General features: G+C 42.3%; 1 protein-coding gene across 1 annotated transcript; it reads right to left on the bottom strand.

Annotated features, from left to right (window-relative positions):
* Window positions 1-3,540: 3,540 nt before the first annotated feature.
* Window positions 3,541-4,497, bottom strand: LOC140897356 (olfactory receptor 11A1). The gene has a single exon (XM_073309895.1). The coding sequence runs from the start codon at window positions 4,495-4,497 to the stop codon at window positions 3,541-3,543; it is 957 nt and encodes a 318-aa protein (XP_073165996.1).
* Between the last annotated feature and the right edge of the window lie 8,320 nt (window positions 4,498-12,817).

The raw sequence follows: 12,817 nt of genomic DNA on the forward strand, positions 1-12,817 counted from the left end.
GTGGTGAAACACTGGAATGCATTGCCTAGGGAGGTGGTGGAATCTCCTTCCTTAGAAGTTTTTAAGGTCAGGCTTGACAAAGCCCTGGCTGGGATGATTTAATTGGGGATTGGTTCTGCTTTTGAGCAGGGGGTTGGACTAGATGACCTCCTGAGGTCCCTTCCAACCCTGATATTCTATGATTCTATGATTCTATGGAGGGGGGGCAAAGGGGGCATCCTTTAAAAGGTATTTAAAAGCCTAAAGATGCAGAGAAGCACCTAGTGGGGTTTTCAAAATCAGTTAGGGAAGGGCCCAATTCACAAAGGCACTTAGGTGGCTGCCTACCTAAGTGGCACCTTAGGCACCTACAGATCCCAGAGTTAGGTCCCTTGGGGATGCACAAAACTGCTGCTCAAGGGCTGTCAAACGCCGTTGGTGCCTAAACTCACTAAGCTCCTGCTTTTTTGAGGGAAAATTTCCCTAGGTGCCTCTGGGCATGTGCTCAGCAGCCCCAAGCCAGCCATCCTGACAGCTGAGTCCCAGGGCCCTGCACGAGCTGCGGGGAGATAGCCAGGCCTCTGCCTCACTTGCCCGCGGGGCCCAATTGGGTAAGCATGTTCAGAGCTCACCTACCGGATTGGTCCCATATAGGTGAGCTTACACAGGGTGAGGATGGGCTGGAGTATGGGGAAGAGGAGGACCTCCCTCATAACTTTTAGCCCAGTGGTTTGGTTATGTAGCTGGGGCATGGGACCTCAGGTGGTCCCCCCCCTGCGTCAGGGGGAGATGGGACTTGGACAGAGATCTGCCACCTCTCTGGTTTCATATATTCCTAGGCCAGAAGGGACCATTGTGATCATCTAGTCTGACCTCCTGTATAACACAGGCCAGAGATCTGCCCCAAAATAATTCCTAGAGCAGATCTCTTAGAAAAACATCCCATCTTGGTTTATAAATTGTCAGTGATTGAGAATCTGCTGCGACCTGTGGTAAACTGTTCCAATGGTTAATTTCCCCCAGTCTTACACATTTATGCCTTATTTCTAGTCTGAATTTGTCTAGCTTTGACTTCCAGCCATTGGATGGTGTTAGAACCTTTCTCTGTTAGGCTGAACAGCCCATTATCAAATTTGGTTCCCCCTGAAGATACTCTAAGGTAGCAGGTAGGTGCCTAAATCCCTTTGTGAATCTAGCTCCTGGCAGGATTTAAAAAATTCATCTTAACAGTGTATGCACGCAAATCCCTGTGAAAATCTGGCCCACAGAGACCAAGCCATTTGCCCCAAGGTCACACACAAAGTCCATGGTAGAGCCATACCTTGAACCTGGATTTCCCACCTCTGGATGTAGAATGTTAACCACTGTACTGTCCTTCCACCCAGCTGTTCAAGGACAAATTCAAGTCTTTTTGGAGTGTATGCTCTTCAGGGGCATAGATTGTGGATAACACTTAACAGAATGAGGTCCCAGTTCTGCAACCTTTGTCAGCTCCCACAACAACATCAATTAATTCCAAATGAATCTTTATTCAGGCAAGTCTGGTTGTGAACTCAGTTCAATTTTTGAAAAAATATTTCTGGGAAATGGTTTATGGTATTCATCCTGATCAGTTATTAATAAATGGATCAATCCAAGTCCTAATTACATTGTATAATTATATCTGTCTACTGGAGCCTGTAAAATTCCAAAGCTAATTAAATAAAGAAGGTAAATAGCCATTGGGAACAATTTTAATGGAAATTAGGCATCAAAATCTTTGACACGGCTTTTAAAATCTTAACCACAGTATAAATCACAAGCCAGACCCTCCACTGCTGTAAATCACAGTTACAGTGACTTCATGGGAGTCACGCTGCATCACACCAGCAGAAGGTCTGGCCCACTGTCTCCAATGGACTGATGCCAATTTACACTGTTGGACTGTTGACTGAAATGGAGCTATGCTGGAAATCTGGCACTTTATTGTCAGTCAAATTCTGAGGGTTATGAGTTTGGGGAGAATATGTTGCACTTCCCATGCAAATAGAGGCAGTGGAATCCTTTCTTTAAGTGCTGAACTCTGCCTTAAGGGCAGGTCTACACAGGGAGTTAGTCAGGAACAGCTATAACCGGGGAATCGCTGGCTGGGGGGCGGGATAGCTCAGTGGTTTGAGCATTGGCCTTCTAAACCCAGGGTTGTGAGTTCAATCCTTGAGGGGGCCATTTAGGGATCTGGGGCAAAAAAATTGGGGATTGTGCCTGCTTTGAGCAGGGGGTTGGACTAGATGACCTCCTGAGGTCCCTTCTGACTCTCATAGTCTATGAGTCTATGAGAGGGCAGCACTGTGGACAAGGATCTGGAGGTTCCCATGGGTCACAAATGCAACATGAATCAACAGTGTGATGCAGTTGCGAAAAAGGCTAATCTCATTCTAGGGTGTGTTAACAGGATCGTCGTATGGAAGACATGGGAAGTCATCGTTCTACTCCACTCAGCACTGGGGAGGTCTCAGCTGCAGTACTGTCTCCCATTCTGGGTGCCACACTTAAGGAAAGATGTGGACAAATTGGCGAGAGTCCAGAGAAGAGCAACGAAAATGATCAAAGCCAATGGAGGCTGTGGAGTCCCTGTCACTGGACGTTTGCAGAACAGGCTGGACAGATGCCTCTTGGGGCTGGCCTTGGTTTATTGGTCTTGCTTCAGCACAGGCGGTTGGACTTGATGACCTGTTGAGGTCCCTTCCAGCCCGGCATTTCTATGGTTCTAACTCTCCCTGTGTGGACATACTATGGGATTTTCAGATGTGCCTATGTGTCTAATTCCCATTGAAATCAACAGATGCTATTCTGAAAAAACACACTAGGTGTCTTACCTGAATCCTCAGGCACCTAAACACCTTTACAAATCTGCCCCAAAATCATCCCTTGTCCTGATGGACAGCAAACCCCAGGTTACTGCAGTCCATGGAGGACAAATGCAGCATGTGGAGTGATAGGCACTTGGCGGATCTAGTAACTCCTGAACAAGGATTCAATGCTGAGGATGCAGCTGGAGTACAACATGGGATTGCCTTGTCTGTTAAATCTGGGAGGCAGGATGGGAGGGGCATGGACCAACTCTGCAGCTAGTACTAACTTGCACAGCTGAACTGATTCAAATGGGGTTATGTCAGTTTACACCAGGTGGGAATGCGGCCCAGGATAGTAGAACCTCAGAGTTATGAACATGAGAGTTACAAACTGACCGATCAACCACACACCTCAATGGGAACTGGATATACGCTATCAGGCAGCAGCAGAAGGGAAAAAAAACAAAAAACAAATACAGCACAGTGCTGTGTTAAACATAAACTACTAAAAAAATTAAAGGGAAAGCAAAATTTTTCTTCTGCACAGTAAAGTTTCCAAGCTGTACTAAGTCAATGTTCAGTTGTAAACTTTTGAAAGAACAACCATAATGTTGTGCTCAGAGTTACAAACATGTCAGAGTTATGAACAACCTCTATTCCCGAGGGGTTCGTAACTCTGAGGTTCTACTGTAGTTTTAATTTTTAAATCCCTCATGCTCCCTTTTTGGCTCTACCTCCTTCGAAAATCCAACAGTCTAGTGGCCACTGTCTTCAGAGCATCATTCACATCCTTGTTTCTCAGGGAGTAGACCAGGGGGTTGAGCAATGGGGTGACCAGGCTGTAGAGAAGGGAGAATATTTTGTTTAGGTTGATGGTTGCGCTTGCCGTCGGCACCATGTAGACCATGGCCAGAGCCCCATAGAAAGTGCTGACCACAATAAGGTGGGAGGTGCAGGTGGAAAAGGCCTTCTGCCTCCCAGTGCTGGAAGGGTTTTTTACTATTGCCGTGATGATGAATGAGTAGGATGTCAGGGTTAGCAGGAAGGGGATCAGGGTGGCTGTAGAGGACAGCAAGAATGCCGCTAAGGTGATCAGGTGGGTGTCACTGCATGACAGCTTGACCAGGGGCATGAAGTCACAAAAGAAATGGTCGATTTCATTAGGGCCACAGAAACGTAGTCTGTAAATCCAGGCCATTATCACTGGGTTGAAGAGGAAGCCACCCAGCCAAGAGCAGGATGCCAGCTTAATGCACTCCCTCGTCTTCATGAGGGATGTGTAACGTAGCGGCCTGCATATTGCCAAGTAGCGATCGTAGGCCATCACCGTTAGCAGGAGGATCTCGGTGGCTGCCTGGGAGCCAAAGATATAAAGCTGCATGACACAGTCGCTGAAGGAAATCGCCACACCCTTCTCAGCCAGGAAACCTTGCAGCATTTTGGGGACGATGTTGGATGTGTACCAGATATCCAAGAAGGACAAGTTCCCTAGGAAGAAATACATGGGGGTGTGAAGGCCTTGGTCAACCAGAATGGTGAAAATGACCAGGGTGTTCCCAGCCAGGGTGGTGAGGTACGTTAGCAGAACCAGCACAAAGGGACCAATCTGGAATGGGTAGAGGATCCTGAACCCGCGGAGGATGAATTCTGTAACATCGCTTTGGTTTCCCCTCTCAACATCTGCCATGTGTGCAGTGTCTAGAGAAAGCACAGTGCACCAATCAAGCACAGACAGACAATAAACCAGAACAATTCAGGGACTAGACCCAGCCTTTATAATGCAGTCCTACATCAATGAATGGCTTTCATCATTGTGGTCACAAAACCAAACACCATCTACTGGAAGAAGGTTGAACACCACTGACGAACTGAGAGAAATGGAATGTCTTACTACCCATATTAGGTTTCAGAGTAGCAGCCATGTTAGTCTGTATTTGCAAAAAGAAAAGGAGTACCTGTGGCACCTTAGAGACTAACCAATTTATTTGAGCATGAGCTTTCGTGAGCTACAGCTCACTTCATCGGATGCATTCAGTGGAAAATACAGTGAGGAGATTTATAGACACACAGAACATGAAAAAATGGGTGTTATCATACACACTGTAAGGAGACTGATCACTTAAGATGAGCTATTACCAGCAGGAGAACCGGGGGTGGGGGGGAGGAGAGGGAGGGGAGAAAACCTTTTGTAGTGATAATCAAGGTGGACCATTTCCAGCAGTTAACAAGAACGTCTGAGGAACAGTGGGGGGTGGGGGGGAATAAACATGGGGAAATATTTTTACTTTCTGTAATGACCCATCCACTCCCACTCTCTATTCAAGCCTAAGTTAATTGTATCCAGTTTGCAAATTAATTCCAATTCAGCAGTCTCTCGTTGGAGTCTGTTTTTGAAGACTTTTTGTTGACAGTCTCTACGTAGACTTTTTGTTGACAGTCTCTACGTAGACTTTTTGTAGACAGTCTCTACGTAAAAGAATAAATGGACACAAATCAGATGTCAAGAATTATAACATTGATAAACCAATCGGAGAACACTTCAATCTCTCTGGTCACTCGATTACAGACCTAAAAGTTGCAATATTACAACAAAAAGTCTTCAAAAACAGACTCCAATGAGAGACTGCTGAATTGGAATTAATTTGCAAACTGGATACAATTAACTTAGGCTTGAATAGAGAGTGGGAGTGGATGGGTCATTACAGAAAGTAAAAATATTTCCCCATGTTTATTCCCTCCCACCCCCCACTGTTCCTCAGACGTTCTTGTTAACTGCTGGAAATGGTCCACCTTGATTATCACTACAAAAGGTTTTCTCCCCTCCCTCTTCCCCCCTCCCTGTTCTCCTGCTGGTAATAGCTCATCTTAAGTGATCAGTCTCCTTACAGTGTGTATGATAACACCCATTTTTTCATGTTCTGTGTGTCTACAAATCTCCTCACTGTATTTTCCACTGAATGCATCCGATGAAGTGAGCTGTAGCTCACGAAAGCTCATGCTCAAATAAATTGGTTAGTCTCTAAGGTGCCACAAGTACTCCTTTTCTTATTACCCATATTAGATTAGTCATGGAGTTATTCAAGGAAAGATGGGTCAAATGGAACAAAATGAGAAGAACAATCACCCATGGAACTGTCACAGATCAGTGGATGAGATTTTCCAAAGCTGTCTCGGGGATTTGGATGCCAAGTTCCCATTAATTGAGCATCCATGTCTATTAGGGCACTTTGAATATTCCCACCTATATATTTACATGCAGTGGGCATGTAGGAGTCTGGCATGCAATTCCCATTAAACTACAAAAACCCCACCTGTAACTCACTGAGCATTATGATCTTTTCTGCCTCAGTTCTGCTGGGTTCCCAGACCTTTTTATTAGTTGCCAACCACTCTTAATATTTGTGCAAAATATCATGTGAACTGTCAATAATTCTCCTTATTTTAAATAAAAAATTTGGGGCCAGAGATCCAAACGTATTTAGGCACCTAAAGGTGCAGATAGTTGCTTAGTTGGATTGGCAATGACACCGAAGCAGTTTAAGTGCCTAACTCCCATTGCAATCAATGGGAGTTAGGTGCCTAGGTGCATTTGAAAAATTTCAGTAGGCACCTTATCTGCATCTTTAGGAGCCTAAAAGCATAAAAACTATCTGGTCCCTTGTAACTAAATTTAGTTCAGCTCTGCAAAGGAACAACCCTTTTCACACCACAAATGAAGCAAGAAAGATGAAGCTTTGTTCCATGCTGATGAAGTCTCACCGAATTGAAATTGTTACTGTTTTTAGCATTTCAGAGCCTCTGGGGTACAGCCTACCCAAGTGTGGGGACACAGCTTTACAAGTAACAGTGAGAGGCAAAAAGGCATCCTTTAAAAAGTGGAAGTTAAATCCTAGTGAGGAAAATAGAAAGGAGCATAAACTCTGGCAAATGAAGTGTTAAAATATAATTAGAAAGGCCAAAAATGGATTTGAAGTATAGCTAGCCAAAGACTCAAAAAGTAACAGCAATTTTTTTAAAAATACATCAGAAGCAGAAAGCCTGCCAATCAACCAGTGGGGCCACTGGTGATTGAGATGCTAAAGGAGCACTCAAGGAAGATAAGGCCATGGCAGAGAAACTAAATGAGCTCTTTGCATCGGTCTTCATGGCTGAGGATGTGAGGGAGATTCCCAAACCTGAGGCCATTCTTTTTAGGTGATAAAACTGAGGAACTGTCCCAGATTGAGGTGTCATTAGAGGAGGTTTTGGAACAAACTGATAAGCTAAACAGTAACAAGTCGACCAGGACCAGATGGTATTCACTCAAGAGTTCTGAAGGAACTCAAATGTGAAATTGCAGAACTACTAACTGTGGTATGTAACCTATCATTTAAATCATCTCGTACCAGATGACTAGAGGATAGCTAATGTGCTGCTAATTTTTAAAAAAGGCTCCAGAGGCGATCCTGGCAATGACAGGCCAGTAAGCCTAATGTCAGTACCAGGCAAATTGGTTGAAACTATAGTAAATAACAGAATTATCAGAAACATAGATGAACATGATTTGTTGGGAAAGAGTCTACATGATTTTTGTAAAGGGAAATCATGCCTCACCAAACGCTGGTGGAGGGATGATGTGGATTCTAAATCTGAGAAAAAATACAGCTGGATCAGAGACAATTGTATTTGAAGTTTTTGTGTTCTCCTCAGGTGTCTAGAGAAGGGGTGAAATGTTCCAAAGAACTGAAAGGCCAGATTTTCAAAGGTAGTTAAGAGTCTAGAGGTTCAGATAAGCACATTGGAAATAGAAGCCCTCAGCAATTATTTGGTACACTCCCTTTGTGCAAAGGTTAATGATGACACAAGGTACAAGCAGCAGAGAATCAGGGCCCTTATAACTAGACAATGTAGATAAAATGGAAATTATTGTGAAACACCATGACTGCGAGGAGACTGAAGGAACCTCGTTCTATTTAATGTTATCCCAAGATTGACAGATTTCTGCCCATCCTCCCCCCAGCAACTTGAATCAAGAAGTGCAAGAAACAACCTTTCTTAGTCTTTGTAATTAATCAATATTTGGACTCTATACTGCTCTCACTGGTGTCCATTACAAAACTCCCATTGACTTCAATATGAGTAGGACTGGACTATTTTTCTCTGGAAAACATAGTTTACAAGAAAGTGTTCTGTGCCTGATTTTGATCTCACACCAACGTAGCTGCACAGACACTGAAGGCTGTGGTATGACAGATAGAGATAGGCAGGTAGATAACAGGGGTGGGTCTGTAGCTGGTATAAATCAGTGTTGGTCTTTTATAGTCAATGGAGTTACTCTGTTCTACACCAGCTAAGGATTTAGCCACCGGAGTAACTTCATGGAAGTCCATTGTTGTTATAATAATCACTGTAACAACTGGAACATGATAATATATGTCATAATATAGAATAATATATATTATGACATACATTCTAAGAAGAGTATTCCCCATCCTGTGTTAGGCACTCTCCAAACATGTCAGAAGGACAATTCCAGCTTGGAGTCACTCCCAATTTAAGGACAGGCAAGTAGGCAGAGGTGAGGTGAAGGGGAATAACCAGAAGCAACACACATACAATTTGCACTCATATATGTAGCGATAGCAACAAGATTCAGCAAACACAGAGAGGCAGAGCTGGGGGTTGAAGAGGGACTCACATGTGGAGAGGGTCGGAAGAGCTCAGGGAAGCTGGACTATAAATAGGTGGCTTCATGGAACATGGCAGGAAGGTGACCGGGTGAGAATCTAGCCAGAGGGTGGGTGAAGCTGGGAGGCTTGGCAAAGAAGATCACGAAGGAGGGGCAGAGCTATGTAGAGCTTTGAAGGCAGTGACAAGAAGCTTCAATATGATACAATATTGGCTGGAAAGCCAAGGGAAGGACTCAAAGGGGGATTACATGACCAAAGTGATGCGAAAGAAAGAGGAGTTTAGGGGGTCAGTGTGCGTTTCTGGGAGGTCTGAGAGGAAGCTGCTGCAGCGACCAAGAATGAAGTTATACTCATGTAAACCTGGTGAAATGAAGGTCAGAATGAGAGTCTATTATAATTTAGTAAATTGTCTATAGATTCAGATTTTTCATCGGTTCCTCACTTAGATAATTTACGGGTCAGATTCTACAAAGAAAGCAATGGAGTTATTGCGCTTTGCCTCTGTGTAAAACTGAGCACTCAAAATGCAAGGAACCCAAAATGATAGAGTCACTTTGGAAAATGGCAAAAATTGCAGAATAGTCTTGTTTGCTATAATTTCCTTCTGGCACATCTCACATGGTGCAATGGAATATAAATAGCATGTGCTTACCCACTCCGGCACGGTTCAGGGTATTGCTATCCTTGCATCAGTTTTCTCTCCTAATTTACACAAAAATAGAAAAATAAATGAACAAGAGAACAATTCAGGAATGAATACCAGTACCCAATCTTTTAATGAGATCTAATTTCATTGAACAAACAGATCCGATTGAAATCAGAGCTAGTTCCAGGCAGTAGAACCAAAACGTATTCCAGAGCTATTAGAGGCTACTGTTACCAAACCTACTGTCTGTGGGAGAGATAGAAGTCTAACATGCTGGTGTGCAGATGTATCTTGTTATGATCACACATGTGGTTTTCAGGGTATGCTCTTTATACGTGAAATCATGGCATTTGAGGACAGAGTCCTTGAATTCGTCAGAGCTCTGGATCTCAGATGGGCTCATTAAACCAGCTTTATGTCTCATGGGAACTGGAAAGTTGTATTGGAAAGTGGTATTGACATCAAATGTTTTTTAAGCGCTTGCATGTTCTCTCTGTTTTCCAAGCCTTGTCCACACACAGAAATAGCCTTGGGTTTAACTTCAATTGTTGTTTTTAAACTGAGGCCTTCTCCACACACAAACGTGCAGCATTTTAATTAAACTGGTTTAGTCTGACTGGTGCAAACTCCAGTGTGAACACACTTATTGCGGGGCATGAGTGGCTCATTCATAAATTGTAAGGGGAGAAGGGCCCATTAGTAAATCAACTCTGACCTTCTGCAGAACACAGGGCAATGACAAGAAATCAGTCTTGATGTAAAGACTCCAAGTGATGGAGAATTCACCACATTGCTAGATAAATGGTTCAAATAATTAAGTATGCTCATGGGTAAAAAAATTGCCTGATAGTAAGAACTTGAAGCAACATCACCAACATCCACTATTGCCTACTCTAAGCTCTTGTTTCTATGTGAGAAACATTAGCAGAACTGGGATAACTTTCAGTGAAAAGTTTTGATTTTGATGAGTTGGCATTTTATGACTGGAAAAAAGTTTTGCAGAAAAATTCTGGACCACTTCTACTCTTAATTTTCTCTTGGATAAACTAAACAGATGGAGCTTCTTAAATCGCTCACTCAAAGGCAGGTTTTCCAGGCTTTGAAATATTCTCATAGCCCTTTTCCGAGTCCTTTTCATTTTTTTTTACTTAAATTTGTTCCTAATTGACTTAAACTAAACCCAAACATGCTACTCCTAAAAGAAAGTAAGAGTGTCCACAATTGGGGGCTGCGTTGCTTGAAATAAATCAGATTAAATTTCCATCTAGTACAACTCACCATGTAGACAAGCCCTGATTCAGTTAAATGGGTGCAAATTCCTGGGTGGAGAAGGCCTCTTCTACACACAAAAGGAGTACCACTTTAACTGTAGACTCAGTTTGTGGAGAAGCCAACGATTAAAATTCTTGAAGTTGCATTAGGAATTTGGAAGCCCAGTTCTCAAAACTGATGGGAATCATCCAAATCTTGCAGGGGGCCTCTGAAAAATCTCAGTCTTTCGCATGCAAGGGTTGGAAAAACAGAAGAAAATATCTGAATATCATCTATGAGACTTTGGAAATACAGAATAATCACTCAGTATCAACCTCTCATTCCTCACCATGGCACACAGGTTTTGACAAACAAACAATCTGTACAGCTGGTCAGAACATGTTTTGGGTTTGGGAAAATGTTCAATTTTCAGCAATTACAAATCTAAAAACTTTCAGCTGAAAATGGAACAATTTTTGGCCAAAAACTGCTGAAACTAAAACATTTTCAAACAAAAACTGCCACCCTCTACAATTTTTGTTTTTGTTTTGGGGGTTTCGGTTTTCTGATGAAAAATCAATATTTTGCAAGGGAAGACTGTACTTTCCATGACAAATTTTATTTAATCAAACTTCAAGTTGTTTGGAATAAGTTTTGATGGAAAATTTTTGACCAGCCCCAATAAACTGGTTTATCTGACTCAGTTAATTATCCATGTGTACAATGTGCATCAGAGTCACATCTTTACATTGCACTAAGGGGTAATAGAGATGGTTGGAAAATAGCGGTCAAATGAAGTTTGGAGGAAAAACAGCCTGAGGGTGGAACTGATGAACACTTTAGTAATATTCCATCCTCATTTTCTGACCAGCTCCATTGTGTACATTAGAGGCCTTGGAAAGTTTGATTCACTAATGTCTGTAGAAATGGATATGAGAGCTTTCCATGGAAGGCACTGCAGAGAAGCAATTATTTGCAAAATAAACGCCATTTAAAAAACTGAAAAGAAGACAAGCCAAATAATTTTCTTTATTTTTGTAATTTTGTTTTCTAAATGATCAAATATATTGAAGTTGTGTGTCAATAGGCAGAATTTTGGACTTTATGTTAAAGCAAAAACATCTTGTTGACAAGCAGATATGAAGCATGGTGGGCCAAATTTTCAACTGGTGTAAATCAATGGCACTCTACTGATGTCACAGGACAATGTACACCAGACTCTACACCTGTGATTATTACAGTTAATTGGAAAATTAGGATTTTTCCCATGAAAATTTTTACAGGAAAAATTCCCATTTGACAAATTCCACCAGGAAACTCCAGGGTGAGAAATGTTGAAAATGTGGGAAAGATTTTGTGCCACCCTCTCTCTCTCTTTACCATTTCCCAACATTTTCCAGGTGGGAAAAGTGAAAATGCTACTTACATGCACAACTTAAGTAATTTTTGCAAGTTGGAAAACAGACAGGAAGTGCAGAAAATCCCACAATTTTGAAACAAATAATTTCAGAAATACCAACAAATGTTCAGGTTTTTTTTCCAGAAGAAAAAATGGCGTTGAAAGTCTGGAAGAGGAACAATTTCAATGAAATATTTCTGTAAATAAAAAAGTAAAAGAAAAAATTGATTAAACCCTAATTTTGCAATGCACATTTTTTGGTTGGACATTTTTGGGCCAGCTCTACTGTAGAGAATCAGGTTCTCATATCTTATCGCATGAATTCCAAAAGCCCAATAGACATTATTGACCTAACCAGTTAACCTTCAACCAGTTAACAGCGCTTCACCCAAGGCACCATTTAAACTGCAAGTACCTCCCTGACCCATATGTAGGAAATTAGAATGACTGATCTATTGTTGCCATGACTTTTTACATAGTGTTAATTTTCAAAAAACCCTACTTTGATTTACTGTGAATTTACTAATCAAAGTTCAAAACTAATGAGAACTAATCACAAGATGATTGTGAAAGTCAATGCTCTGCTGGAATAAGGACTCAGCTCAAAGTGACAAGCTGTTTTCTACCCCCCTTCTTCAGACTGGGGAGTGTGGCAGCTGTTCTGCTAGGGTGGAATCCTGCCCTATGCTTGGTACCCCATTGAAGTTAAAATGCAGGACGAGGTCCTTGCTCTCCAAATTGCGATTGGAATCTACGGGACCATTTGTTTAGTGAGGCTTGGATTTTCAAATGGGCCAAAGGGAGTCAGGAATCCAAATCCCATTAAAAATGTGTGGGGTAGATCACTTAATTCCTCCAGGCCACTTTGAAAATCACAGCTGTAAGTCATTATCTAATGGGCCTGAATTACCACTGCTTTGTTCCACTTTGTGCTGTGTAACTCCATCCGCATTCAATGGAGTCATATAGACATAAACCTGGAGTAGCACAGTGGGGAACCAGGCCCCATAGGGGTCGCAGAATCAGGCCCTGAGTCAGAAGT

This window comes from Lepidochelys kempii, chromosome 13 (genome assembly GCF_965140285.1).
Source record: "Lepidochelys kempii isolate rLepKem1 chromosome 13, rLepKem1.hap1, whole genome shotgun sequence".
In the NCBI taxonomy this organism is placed as follows: Eukaryota; Metazoa; Chordata; order Testudines; family Cheloniidae; genus Lepidochelys; species Lepidochelys kempii.

What these genes read in the sequence shown, in the direction of transcription:
- LOC140897356 (XM_073309895.1), bottom strand. Translation starts at nt 4,497, where the DNA reads ATGGCAGATGTTGAGAGGGGAAACCAAAGCGATGTTACAGAATTCATC.